At 39.3% G+C, this 19,354-nt stretch overlaps 1 protein-coding gene across 3 annotated transcripts in view; it reads left to right on the plus strand.

Annotated features, from left to right (window-relative positions):
* The window catches only part of PMFBP1 (polyamine modulated factor 1 binding protein 1), a 48,138-nt gene that overhangs the window by 10,414 nt on the left and 18,370 nt on the right, over positions 1-19,354 (plus strand). For all 3 annotated transcript variants that reach the window (XM_061387777.1, XM_061387779.1, XM_061387778.1), the window contains exons 4-6: positions 7,431-7,673; positions 11,770-11,991; positions 18,069-18,239. In XM_061387777.1, the coding sequence (XP_061243761.1) occupies positions 7,431-7,673; positions 11,770-11,991; positions 18,069-18,239 (636 nt within the window). The remainder of the gene's footprint in view (positions 1-7,430; positions 7,674-11,769; positions 11,992-18,068; positions 18,240-19,354) is intronic.

The raw sequence follows: 19,354 nt of genomic DNA on the forward strand, positions 1-19,354 counted from the left end.
ACTTCCCTATGGAAACCACAAATTATTCCTCTGTGATGCCCTAAAAATGTTAAAAGCAAAGCAATTCTTTTTTTTCAATTCTACCTTTTCTTACTGAGCACTACTGTCCTTTGGAGAAGGGCATGGCAACCCACTCCAGTATTCTTGCTTGGAAAATCCCATGGACAGAGGAGCCTGGTGGGCTATAGTCAATAGGGTCGCACAGAGTTAGACATGACTGAAGCAACTCATCACACAGTACTGGCCTTTCTGCAGTAAGTCACAAATATAGAAAAATTCATTGGATTCCTTAAAAGAATCCCAGGAAGGATACTACTGTAATTTTTTTTTCTAAATATTAACATTTTAGGATATTTTCACCATTACTGTTGCAAGTTTATTCCCCCAGTCAGGGAAAGTCATGTGGCTTACAAATGTACCTGGCAACTTGGAGGGAGAAAGGTATTAAGTCCCATTTTATTATTCTAATTGCCCAAAAGAAGGTCTAACAGCTTGAAACAAGCTTTAAAACAGGCTCTTTTTTTTCCCCCAGCACTTAGCAGAGAATTTAAATTGCAGACTACACATACAAATACACAATTAGATGTAGACTTACACTCATCCACTCAGAAAACCCCTGCAAGACCTGCCTTCCACAAGGAAATATAATATGGGAACAAAGGAGGAACCCAAGGCTTTCTGAAATTTTGACTAATATCTGACAAGGAGCTGGAGAAATAAGCAAGAGGTTTAGAACACAGTTATGCAAAAAATTAAAATATGACATCAGATGTTGTGTGTGTAAAAGAGGGACGGGCAAGGTGACCTTGTAAATCAGGAATACAGTGTGCCCCAAGTCCCAGGAACAGAGAGAGCTGGGCCCGAGGTAAAGCAAGTCAGGTGCCTGGGGTGCAGAATATTGGGGCTCTCGTTATTTTTTTTAACTTGTATTTCTTTATTTTTGGCTGCACTGGGTCTTCGTTGCTGCCCGTGGGCTTCCTCTAGTTGCGGCGAGTGAGGGCTGCTATTCTCGAGGTGCACAGGCTTCTCAGTGTGGTGTCTTCTCTTGTTTCAGAGCCTCAGCTCTAGGGCTCATGGGCTCAGTAGTTGTAGCACATGGGGCTCAGTTGTCCTGAGGCATGTGGAATCTTCCTAGACCAGGGATCAAACCCGTGTCCCCTGCACTGACAGGTGGATTCTTAACCACTGGATCACCAGGGAGGTCCAAGGGCACTCATTCTTTAGGTGCCAACCCTGTACTTGTTCAGTCCTAAGATTGAATGCCTCCTTAAGATGTGCCCATCACTTATCTCACTCTAGTCCCAACCCCGGGATGAACCTCTCTAGTGATATAAGACTAAATCAGGCTTACAGGGGAAATATCTCACTTCCCACCTCAAAGACACGGAAAGAAGTTCTGACAACGACTGGGAAAAGATGGGCTTTTTCCCTTAAATGAAGAAGAATCATCAAGGATTCAGTTTTCAGAGCAGTGCCAACCTGAGACAGAAACTAAAAAAGAGAATAAAATGGTTAAAAAGTATTTTGAAAAGCTGGCTTTAGGCAAAGCAGCAGGGCCTGATGATATACTTCGAAGAGTACTTAAGGAATTGGCAGGTGTTATTACATAGCTGCTAGCGATTATTTTTGAGAACTCAAGAGGATAAAGAAAGTCCCTGCAGACTGAAAAAGGGTAAATGAAGTGCTCATCTTTTAAAAAAGGGAAAAAGGACAATCTCGGTAATTATAGACCTGTCAGCTTAACTTCAATATCAGGGAAAATATAGAACTTAACATCAATCAATTAGCATCAACTTGAAAACCACCAAGTATTGGGTGGAAACCAACATGACTTTTCAAAAGGTGAAATCATGCCAGGCCAATTAATTTCCTTCTGTGATCAAATGGCCACATAAGCAAGGAGGGAGCAATAGCTATAATCTCTTTGACCACAAGGAGAGCTGAAAAGTAGTCTAAATATGAGAACAGGTTCCTACAGGTGGCCAAGTCCTCTATTTTTTAAGACAGCTGAATCCTGGACAGAAATCAATCTGAGAAACATTGGTAGACCAGATGGCCTCCAGTATCATGTCCAACTCTGAATGGTCATCTTAAGAACTAGTCTTACTTCCATAAGATTATTTCCAACTTGCTCATTTTCTCCAGATTTCAGTTTAAAGGTCAAAGCAGAATCTAATAAAATATCTGCCTTCACTATAAAGAATTTTTTTAAAAAAAGAAGACAAAGAAGCAGCAGGAAATGCATTATGCCTTTGTGACACGGCTTCTTGGTACAAATGTAAGTGAAATTCAGGCTTAATCCATAGCATGTCATTTTCTATTCATTTAGAATTAAGAAAAATAATCTTTTGAACACTTAAGGATAAATGAGTAGAAATTTAATAAGTCTCAAGTAAGTCTAGGCATTTCTCCAAGTCTTTGAAATTTGATTCCTTTAAACCCATAGGTATCTACAGTGTGCAAATGTTTAAAATCCTCATCCAAGAAAACTCTAGTTTCTCTGCAGGTATGAGCAGTTCTTGGATCTTTATTGCCAGACAAAATAGGTCAGGTGCTACCTTTGCCCTATACTGAAAAACTTTAGTGAACTCTCATCATCTGGTCCATCTATCATATTACCTCAAACCAAGATTAAACCCAGAAGATTGAACACGACCTCTGATGAAGGGATATTATTAACAATTTGCCAGTATCATTGCCAGGTTGCTAAGCTTTACACTAGGAAAAGTCACTTTTTACCCACAGGAGGCTTTAAAGTCAAAGAACAATTATGAACACACCGAGGTATAGATGATATGCTTGGAGGGGAAGCCCTAAGAAAAGAGTTTGGCTTGTTTTAAAAAGAAAAGCATTTTTTTTATTCTTTTGGGTAATGAAAAGAAAATGGGGACATGGAAATAAGGGGAGGTAGAGAAAGAATATATAATAAGGAGACTGGTCAGTTTTCAACTGGGGCTTACACATCTGGCAGTAGAGTGGCAGGTCCAAATCAACAATTGCACACAAGTTCTAGAAGGACCAGAACTCCAGTTTCTTAATTTTTAGAGATCAAGCCACCTTCAACAAAGCTAAGAGAAATAGAACTGGAGCAAAATAGGTTATAGGTAGGTGCTTTACTAAAATAAGCCCTTCTGCAATAACCATACCCAGGTGTTCACCCTTTGCTTTAGTTCTACCCACATTAAGTATATTTATCCATGACCATGTCTTTCTCCAAGTAGTTCCCCACTCCACAGTATCACCTATATGGACTGAGGACTTGGGCTCTTGAGAACCTCCCCCATGCATGTTTGTGTTCATGCACACATGCAAGCATGAGCGCACACACACACACACACACACACACACACACACACATCACTCCCAAGCCCCTTCCCTCTGAACCTCATTCACACATGAGTTGTAATAATAGCACCATTCTTATCTTGAAAAGAATGAAAACACTTAATTTAAAACATTTATTGTAAATGTTGGCAATTGTAGCTGGGTAAATAAAAAATTCAACTTTGTTTGGCCTAGGAAAGAAGTCTCATCCACTTCCCTCTGGCCACATACACCAAATGTTCAGGTCAAGGATTCAGCTTGTCTTTGTCTGGAAATTCTTCTGCCTACTGACCATTATGGTCCATTTTATGTCTTCTCTTTCAGATTGAATTGACACAGTCAGCTGTTGTCTTTCTGGTTCTGAACTGGGTTGAGCCTCCCTGACCTTATCTGTGCTGCCCCTACCCACTCTCATTAGAGAAGATTTTTTCCTTTTGGGTGCCAACTCTTACTGAAGTAATCTCTTTAAATCTCCATCTCTCCAGGACTTCCCTGGTGGTTCAGGGGTTAAGATCCATGCTTCCAATGCAGGGTGCACCAGCTCAGTCCCTGGTCAGGGAACTAAGATCCCACATGCCATATGACACAGCCAAAAATAAAATAAAAATAAATAAAACTCCATCTCTCCAGTTACTCAGACCAAAACCATGGAATCATTCTGCCCTGGATGACCATTATCTCCCCTCATTCCACATCTAATGCAGAAGCAAATCCCGTGGAGTCTACTTTCAAATATGCATCTAAAATCCAGCCACTTCTTCCACCTTTTACCTTGGTCCATGCTGCTGTCCCTTCTCACCTGGATTCTTGCAGCAGCCTCCTTGCTGGTCTCCCCACTTCTGTCCTTGGCTCCCTACAGTTTGTTTTCAATATAACAGCCAGTGTGTCTTTCGTGACATCTACAGGAGATCATGTCACTCCTCTGCTCAGTACCCTCCAATGGCCTTTCATCTCCCTAAAAGGAAAAGTTAAGGATTTAAGGATGGCCTACATGGTCCTAAAAGACCTCTCCTCCCTTTCCTTTCTCGCCTCACCTGGAACCACTCTCCCCTTACTTTCTCTGCTACAACCTGAACAAAGTGGCTCCTCAAACACCATCAGGCGCCTCCTACCTCCAGGTCTTAGCACTTGCTGTTACTTCTGTCTGGAGTGTTCCTGTTGTACGTTCCCACCAGGCTTCTTCCTTGACTATCTTAACTCAGATGTCACCTTCTCGGTGTGGTCCTCCATGAGAACACTTAATTCAAAATCACAACTGCGTCCATCTTGGCATTCCTCATCTCCCTCCTCTGCTTTATTCTCCTCCATAGCACTTTTTCCTCTTAATAAACTGCACAATTTACTTCTTTAATTTGCTACCTCTCTCTCTCTCATTCCCTCTCTCCGACCCTCACTCCCTCCACACATCTCCCTCACCAGTAGATGCAGACCTCATGAAGGCAGAAATTCTGTTTTATAAAATTCTGTATCCCCATTAACTAGTAGAGTGCTTGGCACATAGTAAGTGTACCATAATATTTGCTGAACAAATTAATTAAATGAAAATATGACATTCACATGACAGCTGTTAATGTTCATAGCAGTATTATTCATAATAGCCAAAACCTGAAACAATCCAAATATCCATTAACTGGTGAACAGATAAACTAAATATGGTATAGTCACACTGTTCAGCAGTAAAATGAACAGAATACTGATTCTTGCTACAGCCTGGATGAACCTCAAAAACATTACGCTAAGTGAAAGAAGCCAGACACAAAAGATGACATATTATACAATTCCACTTATATGAAATGTCTGAAAAGGGCAAATCCATAGAGACAGAAAGCAGATTAGTGGTTGCCTGGAGCTGGGGTAGGAATGGGAGTGACAAATGGGCATGAGGGAATTTTTGAGGTGATAGGAATATTCTAAAACTGGATTGTAATAATGGTTGTACAACTCTATAAATTTGCTACAAATCATTGAATTGTATACTTAACAGTAGTTGAATTTTATGACATATAGAGAAGATGCTGATAAAACTGTAAAAAAAAAAAAAAACAAATTTAATTTCAGAAAAGTTTGAAAGTACTCTGTTAATTGGGCCAAGGTCACAAGCTCAAATTTTGGGGAGCCAGTTTTCATGTCTTTCTTTCCTTCAATACCTGGCTCTCTGAATCTCTAATCTAGCCCTATACGAGTAGACATGACCCCTGACCTTCAGAAATTTATGGTCTAATTAAAAGATAAGATGCACAGAGATCATTACAATGCAAGGCAGAATGTGAAATGCCACATTAAGGACATGCCCAGAAAGTCTATGGTATTGGTGCAAATACAGCTTTGAGGGAAAACAAAAAACAAAGCAGTATTTGGGCAGGGTTTTAAACAATGAATAGGAAGACAGTACTCAGAGAAAGGAACTAAGGGATGCCTACAAGCCAGCTTCTTCATCCACCTCTCCTTCACAAGTCACCATGTTACCGAAAGTGGGACCTGGCTGCTCGCCACTCTAAAACCAATACTTGAGAGGCAAGGTTGGTGAAAGGAAAGTTTGCTGTATGTGAGAGGCCAGCAACTGGGGAGGAGGGTGGGCAGACTCATGTCCAAAGGCTGACTCCCGCCACTGACAATCAGTGGCCAAGAGCTTTTAAAGGGGAGTTTCAGGGGCATATAGATGGAGGAAAGGGGCTACATACAGAAACAGCACCATCAGCTGTGACAGTCATCTTGAAGTTGGTCATGCAGTGGTCTGATCAAGCGTCATCTTGATTGTTTTAAGTATAGTTGATCTTCAGTTCCAGGGTTGGTTTGTTCCCATTTCTTTGAGGCCAGTTCTCAGAATTGTGGCAGCTTATGTCATGGCTACCAGAGAAGGCAATGGCAACCCACTCCAGTACTCTTGCCTGGAAAATCCCATGGGTGGAGGAGCCTGGTAGGCTGCAGTCCATGGGGTCGCAAAGAGTTGGACACGACTGAAGCACAGCAGCAGCATGTCATGGCTACAGTCTGGTCATCAGGTAGTTAACTTCTTCCACCTGGTGGGGGTTTCAGTATCTACAAGACAGCTCACAGGGTATGGCTCAGAATATTATCTATATAGCCCTTGAGAAGGAGCTAAAGTTCCTTGACTTTGTTTAATGACTAAGCTATTATGGTTTGGTCTTGTTGGACTACTTTCCTTTGCTTCTGCATTTTCTCACTTCTCTGATTAAACTTACGCTTTGGCTAAAGTTTTTCTACCGACAAAAGACAGGTGGAGAACATGCAGGAGAAGGACCATAGGGTCCTGCTTCTGTTTCAACTGGGAATGTTGGGCAAGAAAATATAGAAGCATCCGTGCGAAGACCTCAGTTGTACCAGAATAAACAACTCAGGGATGTGTCCTATGAGCAGAATACCTGATACAATGTAGGTGCTCAACATATGCTTATGAAATGAATGAATGAGTGAAAATTTAAGTGGGGTCTAGCAGCATTTCAGGTTGACTGTGGACTGGCAAGGAGAGATCTCTGTCTCTCTCTCTCTCTCTCTCTCTCTCTCACACACACACACACATACAGACACACACACACTCAGCAACTGCAAGCTCATATCTGCCTTCAAGAGGAGACAGAGTCAGTGCTCAGATGTGCCTTAGCAATATCTCTGCCTCCTGTTTCCCAGCATTCCAGAAAGCTATTTCCCCAAGAGTTTGTCCTTTTATTTGGGCATTTTTAATAATCAAGTTTAGTCCAAGAACCATAACCAGAAATCCATTCCATTCCAGGTCAATTGTGTTTTCTTTTCACTTGAAGACAAAACATAAGCATATTATCGAGTGTATCTTTATAGTGCTCTCTAGGTCCCTTTCGTGTGTGTGTTTTCTTCTGACCTACATAATAGGAATGGTAGATCTAAATAGTAGGAAGGAACTATGGTTTTTTCCTTCTTTTAAATTGTTCATACAGAGTGAAAGTACAAAGTAATGCTTTATTGTGAACAGAGTGAAACATTTAATAAGTGCTCTGGAGATGAAAAGACAAAAGGGTGGATAGATGGATGTGAATGGTTGATCAAAAAAAAAAAAAAATCAAAGAGTGACTGCCTGCTTGGTAACAATCTAAAGCCTTTCTCAATTACAGAATAAGAAGACAGCCTTAGCATTTGAGGAGTCACACGTGAATTTTGAGCCTAATAAGCAGTGTCATCTAAGGCAACTCCAACAACTCAAGAAAAAGCTGCTGGCCCTTCAGCAAGAACTGGAGTTTCGCACCGAGGAGTTGCAGACTTCTTACTGTTCCCTCTTGCAGTATCAGTCAGTCCTGGAGAAGCAGACTTCCGACCTGGTTATTCTCCACCATCACTGCAAGATGAAAGAAGATGAGGTATAGAGAAAGTAACTATGGAAGTGTCCTATATGACCATGTATCTACAGAAATCAGGTCAAAACTACTAGAAAGCAAGCAGTGGACTTAGAGGAGAGCTTCACATCTTGAGCAGATTTTATCTACTTGCCCTCTTTAACTCTTGATTTCTTTGAAACTGAACAGAGGGAACTAAACAGAATGGCATAACTGGGTGAGAGGTCCAGTATTAATGCATACAGGGTGTGTGGTATGTGTGTGCGTGTGTGGGGTGTATGTGTGCACATGCACACATATGTGTGTGGTGTGCACGGAGGCTTATCATCTCCATTCTATTACCATGGCAATTTAAATGCAAAAGACTCTAGGTCTCTAGGGGTTATGAAAGAGGTATAAAGTCCACTAAATCAATCATTTTTTTAGAAAAATCAGATTTCAATCATATATAAATTCCTGGCACTTGCATAGCGGATAAGATAACCAGATGTTGAGTCTGAGTTAATCACTGAGAGTACCTCGTCAGTCATTTTTGCAGACTGGAGTTTTAGATCAAGTAGACTCGACTTAAGTACATTCTGGATATTCATTTCTATTCATGTCCCGGGGTGGTATTTTTCTTTTTTTAACCAGAGTATATCATCTCTATAGAATCCCAAGTAAATTACAAAGACAAAAGCCTTAGAACGAAAATCAGTTGGGCAGTGGTAGCACTAGCAGTAGTAAAACCATGGGTTTGAAGTAATGGAACAGGCAGCCTCCTCTGGTATTGTCCTCCTCTGCCTTTGGAGATAAAATTCCAAGGACTGTCTTGAATGGTGCTATTACTTAATGACTAACTCCAGGGAATTTATGAAGGGCCTTGAAGAAACATGGAATTTTTTTTTAAGGAAATATTATGACCAATGAGAATTTGCTGTAAAGGATTGAGAGGGAAAGAAACAAAGGTTATTCTACAAAATATAATCTGGGACAAAGCCTGTGAGCATAAACCATGGTTTAATAAAGCTAATGCAAAGCTGTATTAAAACTGGTTGGTTCACCCTAACTTAAACAAGAGCCCAGCCTGAATAAAGTGACCCTGAATTATTAATAGTTGGGATTTTACTTGGCTTCATATAACAGAAAACGCCAAAGCAATAGGGTCTTAAATAAAATAGTTAGACACTGTTGTTTTTGAAGACACTGGACACCAGACAATGAAAGACAGTAGTCTTGAGAAATGGGAAACGAATGAGGTGAGCACTACTATTGTCCTTGGCTTATTGTTTCGAGTTTCTAGTCCATGACACAAAAATGGGAGTCTGGGAGAGCCTGGTAGACTCCCTTGCTTGAAGGGAATCATCTAAGGATCCCAGAAGACTAAGTTCTTAGAGTTCGTAAGGTAGAGTAACAGAGAAGATCGAGTTACACAGAAAGAGAACTCTGGGGATCACCAGATCTTTCTTTAGTAATCAGAAAATATAAAAAATGTATCAAGCTAGACTTGTCTATCTAGTGGAAGGATCTTTCAAAAAAAAAATAAAATACTTTTTATTTTTAAAAATAGTTAATTTCTATGACATAAAATAAGAGAGAGGTAGTCTAAGACTGCTACCTGTGTCCTGTCTTTCGGCTCCACCATCATCAGCTGAGAGCTTCCATTTTCCAGGTCACCTAAGAGCTGCTGGAGCACCAACCTTTACATCTTTGTTCCAAATAATCAGGGTGAGGGTAGGAAACGGGGTAGAGAGAGAAAGGCACACTCCTCCCTTTTAAAGGACACTTTGCAGAAGCCCCACACAATACTTTGACTTATATACCACTGGCAACAATTAGTCACATGGCTGTAACAATTTCTTAGGAAGGCAAAGAAATGCAGTGTTTTAGTGAGGCACACTTTTGTCCCAAACAAAGTCAAGGTTCTGTTACAAGGAGGAGAGAAGGAATTGTTGTGGGATCTGGCAAGCAACAGTCACTGACACAGAGCCCAATATGGGAAAGTCCTGGAAAGTTACTTTCAGCACTCTGCCAAGTTCCCTCAGTACTTTGTTCACAGAAGTATCAAACTTCTAAGTTTGGGTTTCCCAGCAGCAGATCCTAAAACAAGGAGATGGCTACAAGTATGTGTTAGTCACTGTCATGTCTGACTCTATACGTACTAGTTAATTCAGGAGGGAGGTGATCCCACAAAGCACAGTGAAAGAGTAAGGAAGTGTGTCAAACAAGGGCAGGAAGCCCATAAAGAAAATTACAATTAAGATCATTGCTGAACCTACTGGATAGCTCAGGGAACTACTCAGTGCTCTGTGGTGACCTAAATGGGAAGGAAAGCTTAAAAAGGGGGGAATATATGTATACATATAGCTGATTCACTTTGCTGTGCTGCAGAAAATAACAGCATTGTAAAGCAACTATACCCCAATAAAAATTCATTAAAAAAAAAAAAGATTATCACTGCTGTGGGAAACCAGGGTTCAATCCCTGTGGAGAACTCCGGTAGGAAATATAGGACACACTGAAAATTGATCCCAGCCAATCGTTCCAGTCAGTGGTTGAGGGTTGCCCCTGATATTGTTAACTCCCCGTACTTGTCACTTGTCTTGTCTTGCTCCTCGGCTTGAGTGGGCTCCTGGGGCCAGTGCATCCCTCAGGCAAAAAAACTAAAGATGCTTGCAGTTGGAAGGGAGTTAGCATACGGAGGAATGGTGAGTGTCAAGGGGGTATAGGCAGGCCTCCTGACAGCTTCTGTTATAAACATATGAATATAAAATATTCATTTTCTCTTTTTCTTTTTTTTCTTTTTTTTTAATTTATTTTATTTTTAAACTTTACAAAAGTGTATTAGTTTTGCCAAATATCAAAATGAATCCATCACAGGTATACATGTGTTCCCCATCCTGAACCCTCCTCCTTCCTCCCTCCCCATACCATCCCTCTGGGTTGTCCCAGTGCACTAGCCCCAAGCATCCAGTATCGTGCATTGAACCTGGACTGGCATCTCGTTTCATACATGATATTTCACATGTTTCAATGCCATTCTCCCAAATCTTCCCACCCTCTCCCTCTCCCTCTCCCACAGAGTCCATAAGACTGTTCTATACATCAGTGTCTCTTTTGCTGTCTCGTACACAGGGTTATTGTTACCATCTTTCTAAATTCCATATATATGCGTTAGTATACTGTATTGGTGTTTTTCCTTCTGGCTTACTTCACTCTGTATAATAGGCTCCAGTTTCATCCACCTCATTAGAACTTTTTCTTCCCTAATAAACACCTCAAAGTAAATGATCCTTTCCTAAGATGACTCTCAAAATAGCAGGCAGCAAATACATCAGCTTAAACCAACAGAATGTGTTCTATCTGAATTCTGAACTATTTGAACCCAAATAAAGCCTTCCTTGATGACCCTCCTGCTCTTAACTCCTTCAATACATATAATGCAAGTCATATAATTTAGCACACTCAAGAGTTGTTTGCTAATTTTAAATTGTATCTCCCCCAATAGAAGTTTGTAAATGCTGTGAGGGAGGAGCCTGTGCTGTGTAAGTCTAAATATCCCTAAGCACCAAAGACATTGTTCTTGAGCATTCAATAAATATCTGTTCAATTGGTTCACTAATTAACTGATTAGGAAGAAAAAGAACCTAAATAAGGAGGATGCGAATTCCCCAGGAACTTCAGGTCCTATTCCCCCACTGTCTGTAGGGACCTTTGCTGAAGCAGACCTGTGTGCACCAGAGACTCCACATTTTCTAAATTAGACCTCTAGAGAATACCTAGTAAAGAAATAATACTTCCATCTCAAGCCCTTTAAAAATGGAGCTATACATTCATTCCTGTTAATCAACTAACATTATCTTTATTGAATTAACTACATACCAGGAAGAATGGGAAACAGAAATGGTCCCTGCCTTTAAGAAGCTTACCATCCAAACAGGACAATCTTTTTAAAAATTTTTTCTAATCATTACCATTCTGATTTTACATATGGTAGCTTTTAGATCTGTGCTGGGCCTATTCTTTGCATCTGCATTTCTAGTTAAGATAAAAGACTCCTCTGCATGCTATCTTACAGCCATATCCTTTTGTCATTAGATGCTTCCGTGGGTTCAGTGTGGTTTCTTTACTATACCAACAGGTGATTCTCTATGAGGAGGAACTGGGAAATCATAATGAGAACACAGGGGATAAGCTCCATTTGGCCCAGGAGCAACTCGCCTTGGCTGGGGACAAAATCGTCTCCCTCGAAAGGAGCTTAAACCTCTACAGGGATAAATACCAGACTTCCCTGAGCAACATCGAGTTACTTGAGTGCCAAGTGAAGATGTTGGAGGGGGAGCTCAGCGGGATCGTCGCTCAGGTAGGACTTCAACCAGACCACTCGGGCCAGGAGCTCTCAGTGGTCCCTGCAGTGGTCCCACCCTCTCTGTCAGAAACCCAAACTTTCAACTAGTTGTCATTCCTTCCCTTGACTTTTGTGGCCCTCAGCTTTGAACTTCAAGCCTTCACATCTTTTTTAAGATTGCTCCTTAGGAATGTTAAGGCTCCTTAATTAACATAAGGAGAAGAAAAGAAAGTGTATTCAACTCTTTGGGACTGTATGGACTGTAGCCCACCAAGCTCCTCTGTCCATGGAATTATCCAGGCAGGAACACTGGAGTGGGTAGCCATTCCCTTCTCCAAGGGATCTTCACCACCTAGGGATCGAACGCAGGTCTCCCACATTGCAGACAGATTATTTACCGTATGAGTCACAAGGAAAGATAATATAAGGAACCACCACTTCAAATAAGACAGAAAGTAAATTACCAAATGAGCTTCCAAATCTTCCATTGTTGCCTCTTCTAGGTCACAAGACTCATGCAAATCATAGCTTCAGAATCAAATAGGAGGAGAAAGTCACGAAACATAGCAAAGAAGAGCCAAAGTGCCTGAACTTGTCTCTTTTTTCTTTTAATTGGTTTTTTAAATTATACAACTAATACAACAATAGAGGCTTTCTAGACAGAATTATGGAGATTAAATGTAAAAGTCCACATTTTCCCTTCTCCATCCCACTCTCCTCCCCCTAGGCAGTCACTCAAAATGTGCTGGTAATCTTCCCCAGCCTATTGCTATACACTTACATATATAAAATGTTGAGGTTTTCTTTTTTCATAAATGAGTCACTTTAAAAATGTGCTTCTGTACTTTGCTCTTTAAATGTATATCTTGATGGTTTTTTCTTTTCTCTCTTAATTGATGATTTCTTTTAGTTACTACCTTGTATTCTGTAGTATGACTGTACCCTGTGCCGTCTACTGACCTGTTTTTCTACCACATACAGGGGTTAATTCCTGAAGTGAGATTTTGCTGGGTCAAAGGAAATGCTTATTTTTAATGTTTAAAGAGAATTCTACATTGAATACTGAAAAAGGTTCTACCAGTTTACACTTTGACCAACAATAATTCCCCCACACTCACAGGGCATGTTTTCAGTCTATTTAAGTTGTGTTAAACTGATGGATGGGGGAAAATAAAACAGATTTTCTCATTACAATTTTTATTTCCTTTCGTTCTAATAATTGTGGGTTGAGCTCCCCAGGAAGCAGACTCTGAGACAGACTGGCATGTCAGACATTTTTAGAGAAAGGTCTTGGCATCAGCTCCTATGAAGGGAAAGGAAGCAGGGTTGGGCAGAAGGAGATATTGGGCTGTCCCAGCAAATGCCTTAGTCAACCTCATGGCGAGCTTTGAGACTGGAAAGACCTCTAGAGCAATTATAAACTGGGGAGAAGGGAGCTGGCCTTTATACCTCCATGGTGGTCAGTGACTGGATGTGAGCTGTCTTCCTAGGGAAAGACATGACCTTGGGCAAATGTTTTCTTCAACCCAGGCAATCCCCAAGAAGGGCAGCACCCCCGCAGCTAGAGGGGTAAGTCTTTCACTGCTGAAGGGGATCGGGGAGGCAGGTCACAGTACCCACCTCATGAACAAAGTATTGAGCCCTGTTCGTAAGTGTATAACCATTTTTTTATTGGATTGTTAGCCTTTTTTGTGTTGACTTATAGGAGGTTCTTTGGAGAAGGAAATGACAACTCACTCCAGTATTCTTGCCTGGGAAATCTCATGGACAGAGGAGTCTGGCAGGCTACAGTCCATGGAGTCCAAAGAGTCAGACACGACTGAGCAACTAAACAGCAACCGCATAGACGGTTCTACACCTTCTATGATATAGATTTAGAAGGTTCTTCTATATCTATATTATAGGTAATAATGTTTCATTATATAAGTTACAAATATTTTCTCCCAGTTTGTAATTTTTATTTTTTCTTGTTAATGGTGTTTTTCAACATACAAAAGTTTTTAATTTTATGAAACTAAATCTCTTGGCCCTTCTTTAAATAGATCCTAGGTTTTATGTCTTATTTAGGAAGGCCTTCACTACCCGCCCCCGCCCCCCAGATTGCAAAAGTTTATCTTATACTGTCTTTTAACAGTTTTATAATTTTGTAGTTATATTTTATATATATATATATATTTCATTTATAAATAATGAGCTGCTGTTGCTGTTTTGTTGTCCAGTCATGTCCAACTCTTTGAGACCCCATGAACTGTAGCCAGCCAGGCTCCTCTGTCCGTGGGATTCTCCAGGCCAAAATACTGGAGTGGGTAGCCTTTTCCTTCTCCCGGGGATCTTCCCAATCCAGGTATTGAACCCAAGTCTCCCACATTGTAGGCGGATTCTTTACCGCTGAGCTATAAGGGAAGCCCAAGAATACTGGAGTGGGTAGCCTATCCCTTCTCCAGCAGATCTTCCTGACCCAGGGCCAAGAAGCCCTATATAAATAATGAGAGAAGGCTGTAATTTTATGTTTATCAAAATGGATCTCCAGTTGTCCCAGCTCCACTTATGAAACATCCCCACCTTTTCCCATTGACTTGAAGTGCCAGCTCAAAATACATACTAATCTCTTTCTGGATTCTCTGTTCTTTTGATCTACTTGTCAGTTCCTGCACCAGATCAGAGTTGTTTTTGATAGTAACTGATACTATGTTTCCATACCTCCTTTTAGGGCGGGTCCAACTTCACTTTTTTACATTCAAATATTTCTTGGTCTTTTTTGTATCTCTTGTCTTGGTGAAATTCATATTGTCTTACTTTCAAACTTTATATTCATTTGGGAGAAATTATCATACCCTATAGAACATGACAGGCTTCCCCAGTAGCTCAGCAGTAAAGAATCCACCTGCAATGCAGGAGACACAGATTTGATCCCTGGGTTGGAAAGATCCCTGGGAGGAGGGCATGGAAACCCACTCTGGTATTCTTGCCTGGAGAATCTCATGGACGGAGGAGCCTGGTGGACTACAGTCCCTGAGGTCGCAAAGAAACAGACACAACTGAAGTGACCTAGCACGCACACACACATGGAACATGATATGTTTCTACTTTTAGTCAAGGCTTCTTGTGTGTCCTTTAGTAAGATTTTACACTTTTCCTTATAGATCTCACATATTTCTTGCTTAAGTTTATTCTTAGATGTATTACAGTTGTTATTATTTTATGAATGAGCTCTTTTGTACATTTAATTGTGTTAATTATTGTTGATGTAGAGAAAAACTCTTATCCTGGTATTTTTGAGCTCTGTTCCCAGATTTTTAGTTGACTATCTCAGGTTTTCCTAAATTGCTTTCCTTATTGGCATTTATACAATTTATTTTCCATCTTACCACATTGACTAAGACCTCCAGAACAGTGTAGAATTGTAGCATCCTTGCCTTGCTCCTCATATTTTTAAATGTTTCTAATATCCCACTTTTAAATATAATATCTGTTCTTGGATTCTTGTTAATATCCTTTTTGAAGTTAAAGATGTAACTGTCTCTACATAGCTTATCAAGAATTTTTACCAGGAATAGATATTGGATTTTATTGGATGTTTTTGTTAGCACCTATCAAAGTAATCATAGAGTTTTTTTCCTGTAATGAAGTGTAATAAATTAATAGATTTTCATTTATAGAACAATCTTTACATTCCTGGAACCAATCCTCCTTGATATATGTTATTATTTTAATTAAATAATTTAATTTTAATTAAATAATATATATCATAATAAACTGCTAAATTAAATCATAATAAACTGCTATTATAAGCTTATTAGCATTTAGTTTTTATCTATTTTCAGAAGTGAGATTATTTTGATGACTTAAATTTATGTGTTCTCATCTCATATTGGTGTCTGGATTATGCTACCCTAATGTAAATGAATTTGAAAACTTTTCATCTTTTCTTTAATTTCTTGAGCTAGTTATATGACAGACAAAATGTACATTTCTTTAAGATTACAAATAAAGCCAACTTTTACTTACTAAGCGGTATACTCCACCTCTTCTACGTTCTTGGACTTTTCCTTTTGCTGCAATAATTCCTTGTTAATTCTTTCAGAAACAACAGTGAATGGAAAAAATTCTCAAAATTTCCATGTCTGAACAAGGTTTATTTTGCCATCATTTGTGAATACTATTTTGATTGGGTATACAGATTTACAACTAAGTCTTAGAAAACTATAGCTGTGTTGTATTATACCATGCAGTATTAAAGAGGAATTGTTAGTTTTCAACCTGTTTCTCTTTTTGTGTGAGTCACCTGTTTTATCTCTGAACTCTAGAGGTTTTTAGGCTCAGGATTTTTTAAAATTTATTTCTCATTAAGTCTCTCAACACTTAGCTGATCCTTTGAAGATCTACATTTTTTTCAATTCCAAGAATTTTTCTTCTATTACTTTAAAAGTAATTTCTATTTTTCATACTGTAAGTATTAAGATATTGGAATCTGTAGATATCATCTTTCTGTTTCTTAACCTTTTTATTGTTCCCCATTCCTTTTTCCACATAGACACTGAATTATTTATATACTCATGGGCAACTTTCACGCTCAGTGAACATGAACTATTTCTAACTTTGCCTGAAAAAGCCCAGTTAGGGATATAGTTTAATGGAGAAAGGATCTACCATCCAAACTAGGACTTTTTGTTCTTTTTTGCTTCTCTGCATCAGTTCACCCCATTATTAGTGCAGACCAGTGAACAGGTAGTAACCTTCATGCATGATTTCAGATAATCTAGAGAAAGACATTTAAAAATAAAAAATGCAGTTCTAGGAAAACAGACACATTCATGTTGATGAGAGTGTCAATTGGTAATTTCCTTGAAGGATAAGCATGCAACAGCTATCAGAGCTTTAAATAGACCCTGTTTAGATAGATTTCTATAATACATCTACAGATTTAATCTACACATAAACTACAATAGCTACTCAAAGATTTACGTGCAAAAATATTCATTGCAGCTTCATTTTAGAAAAATACTTGGAAACAGCATATATTCCCATCAATAGGAAACTAGATAAACATATTTAAAAGAGCCAAAATAGAGGCACGTGTACCAACATGGATAAATTTCTAAGACATCTTGTTGAGAAAAAATTTATGTTTCAAAAAGTGAAAATAATATCTGTATTCTGCAATATTCATCTGTATGTATGTAAATGTATAGATAAAGTTCTAGAAAAATATGCACAAGTTATCATCTCTGGAGAATGCAGTAAGTATGTGAGCAGAGGTGGTGGTCAAAGAGAAATTTAGACTTGCCTGTAATATTACAGTGTTCTTCATTTTAGAGGTTTGGGGTGGGGCAGTTTAGGGTTTGCTTTTTTTTGTTTTTGTTTTTGTTTGGCTGTCAGGTCTTAGCTGCAGCATGCAGGCGCCTTGTTGCAGCACATGGATTTCTCTCTAGTGGTGGCATGCAGGTTTACTTGACCCTTGGCGTGTGGGGTCTTAGTTCTCCAACCAGAGGTTGACCCTTGAGTCCCCTGCATTGAAAAGTAGATTCTTACTGGACCACCAGGAAAGTCCCTACAGTGTTCTATAAAGATTTTATGTATATTTGTGTGTGTATTACTTGAAATTAATTTGAAATTAATTTGACATTTTGAAATTAATTTTAAAAGAAAAATAAGATAGATCTACAAATAGCAATATGGAAAATATCCTAAATAAATGTTTAGAATAGTATGCAGAAGACTTTCACTTGGGTAGGGAAAGAGTAAGGGGTTACACACACATATATAAGTGATATGTAAATATGCATAAACTCTCCCCAGAAGGATATACAAAAAACTGGTACCATAGACCATCATGGAAAAGGGGACCTGGGTCACGGAGGGTCAAGATTTACTTTTCAGTGTTTTCTCTTGTGAACCATTTGAACTTCTTACTGTATGTGCACTTTTTAATTTGTTTTCTTTTGTTCTGGAAGATCTGATTCACATATATGAATCAGATATGTGAACATGAACTTTTAGAATATTGGTCTAGAGATTGTTTGTGTTCATAGCATTCTGAAATTGATTCCAAAATTGGCTCAAAATCAACCTATCATTTTTAAATATCTCAGGATCCCGAGAACAAGGGTGATCATTCAAAGGTGCGTATATTCACTTCTCCCTGCATGATTCAAGAGCATCAGGAGACCCTGAAACGATTATCTGAAGTCTGGCAAAAGGTCTCTGAACAGGACGATCTAATACAGGAACTTCGAAATAAGCTAGCCTGCAGTAATGCTTTGGTAAGTGTCTCCTTCTAGAACATTTTCCCAAGAGACCCAAAATAAAGTCTTGAGTAAAGGAAGGAGGGGAAAGAATCGCCTAAAGTAATCTCTTCGCCAGCACTCCTCACATGTCTTACGCATACATGCCCCTGCCTCTTGTTCATGTTCTACTTGCTGTGCATCCCCAACTCACACTAAGTCTGAGATTCTAAAGAGACTTAAAATCTCACTCAACAACCAAGGAGTCCATCAACAAGGAAACAGTTAAAGAGATTAAAAGAAATTATTAAAGAGACATCCATATTATGGAATAATAATATGCCAAGGAAAAGGATTAAGTAGATCTGTAAGGGCTGCATGGAAGGATATTTGTGGTATATTATTGAGAAAAAGTTTCAGAATCCTGTGTAGAGTCCAATCCAGCTTTTATTTTTTTAAGTCTTAGATCATAATATAGAAGTATATATCAGTGATCCCCAACCTTTTTGGCACCAGGGACCGGTTCCTGGAAGACAGTTTTTTCACAGATGGGGGAGGGGGTGGCGATGCTTTCGGGATGATTCGAGTGTGTTACATTCATTGTGCACTTTATTTCTATTACTATCACATCAGCTCCACCTCAGATCATCAGACATTAGATCCTAGAAGTCGGGGACCCCTACTGTAAATTATCAATAGTGTTCCTCCTCCTTAGCAGAAGTGAGAAAGAAGAGAATAACTAAATAGGAGAGTCTCACTTCTTTTTTTTTTTTTTTAAGTATTTATTTATTTGGCTGTGCTGGGTCTTATCTGTGGTACACTGGATTTTTAGTCGCATCATGCAAACTCTTAGTTACAGCATGCAGGATCTAGTTCCCTGACCAGGATCAAACCCAGGCCCCCTGCATGGGGAGCTCAGAGTTTAAGCCACTGGACCACCAGGAAAGTCCCTCACTTCTTATTTTCGATGCTTGGGTTCTATTTGAATTATTTTCAACAAACAAAAACTAAAGTTTCTTTTTTTATTATTTTAAAAAACACACACAGTCACTCAATCGATAAGAAGCTTCCTTCTTTACTTCTTGAACTTTGAATCCTATCTTCTGAGAGATTCAGTACATCTTTCCATCACAGTCTCCAAAGAACCTTCTTCT

This window comes from Bos javanicus, chromosome 18 (assembly GCF_032452875.1).
Source record: "Bos javanicus breed banteng chromosome 18, ARS-OSU_banteng_1.0, whole genome shotgun sequence".
NCBI classification, from domain to species: Eukaryota; Metazoa; Chordata; class Mammalia; order Artiodactyla; family Bovidae; genus Bos; species Bos javanicus.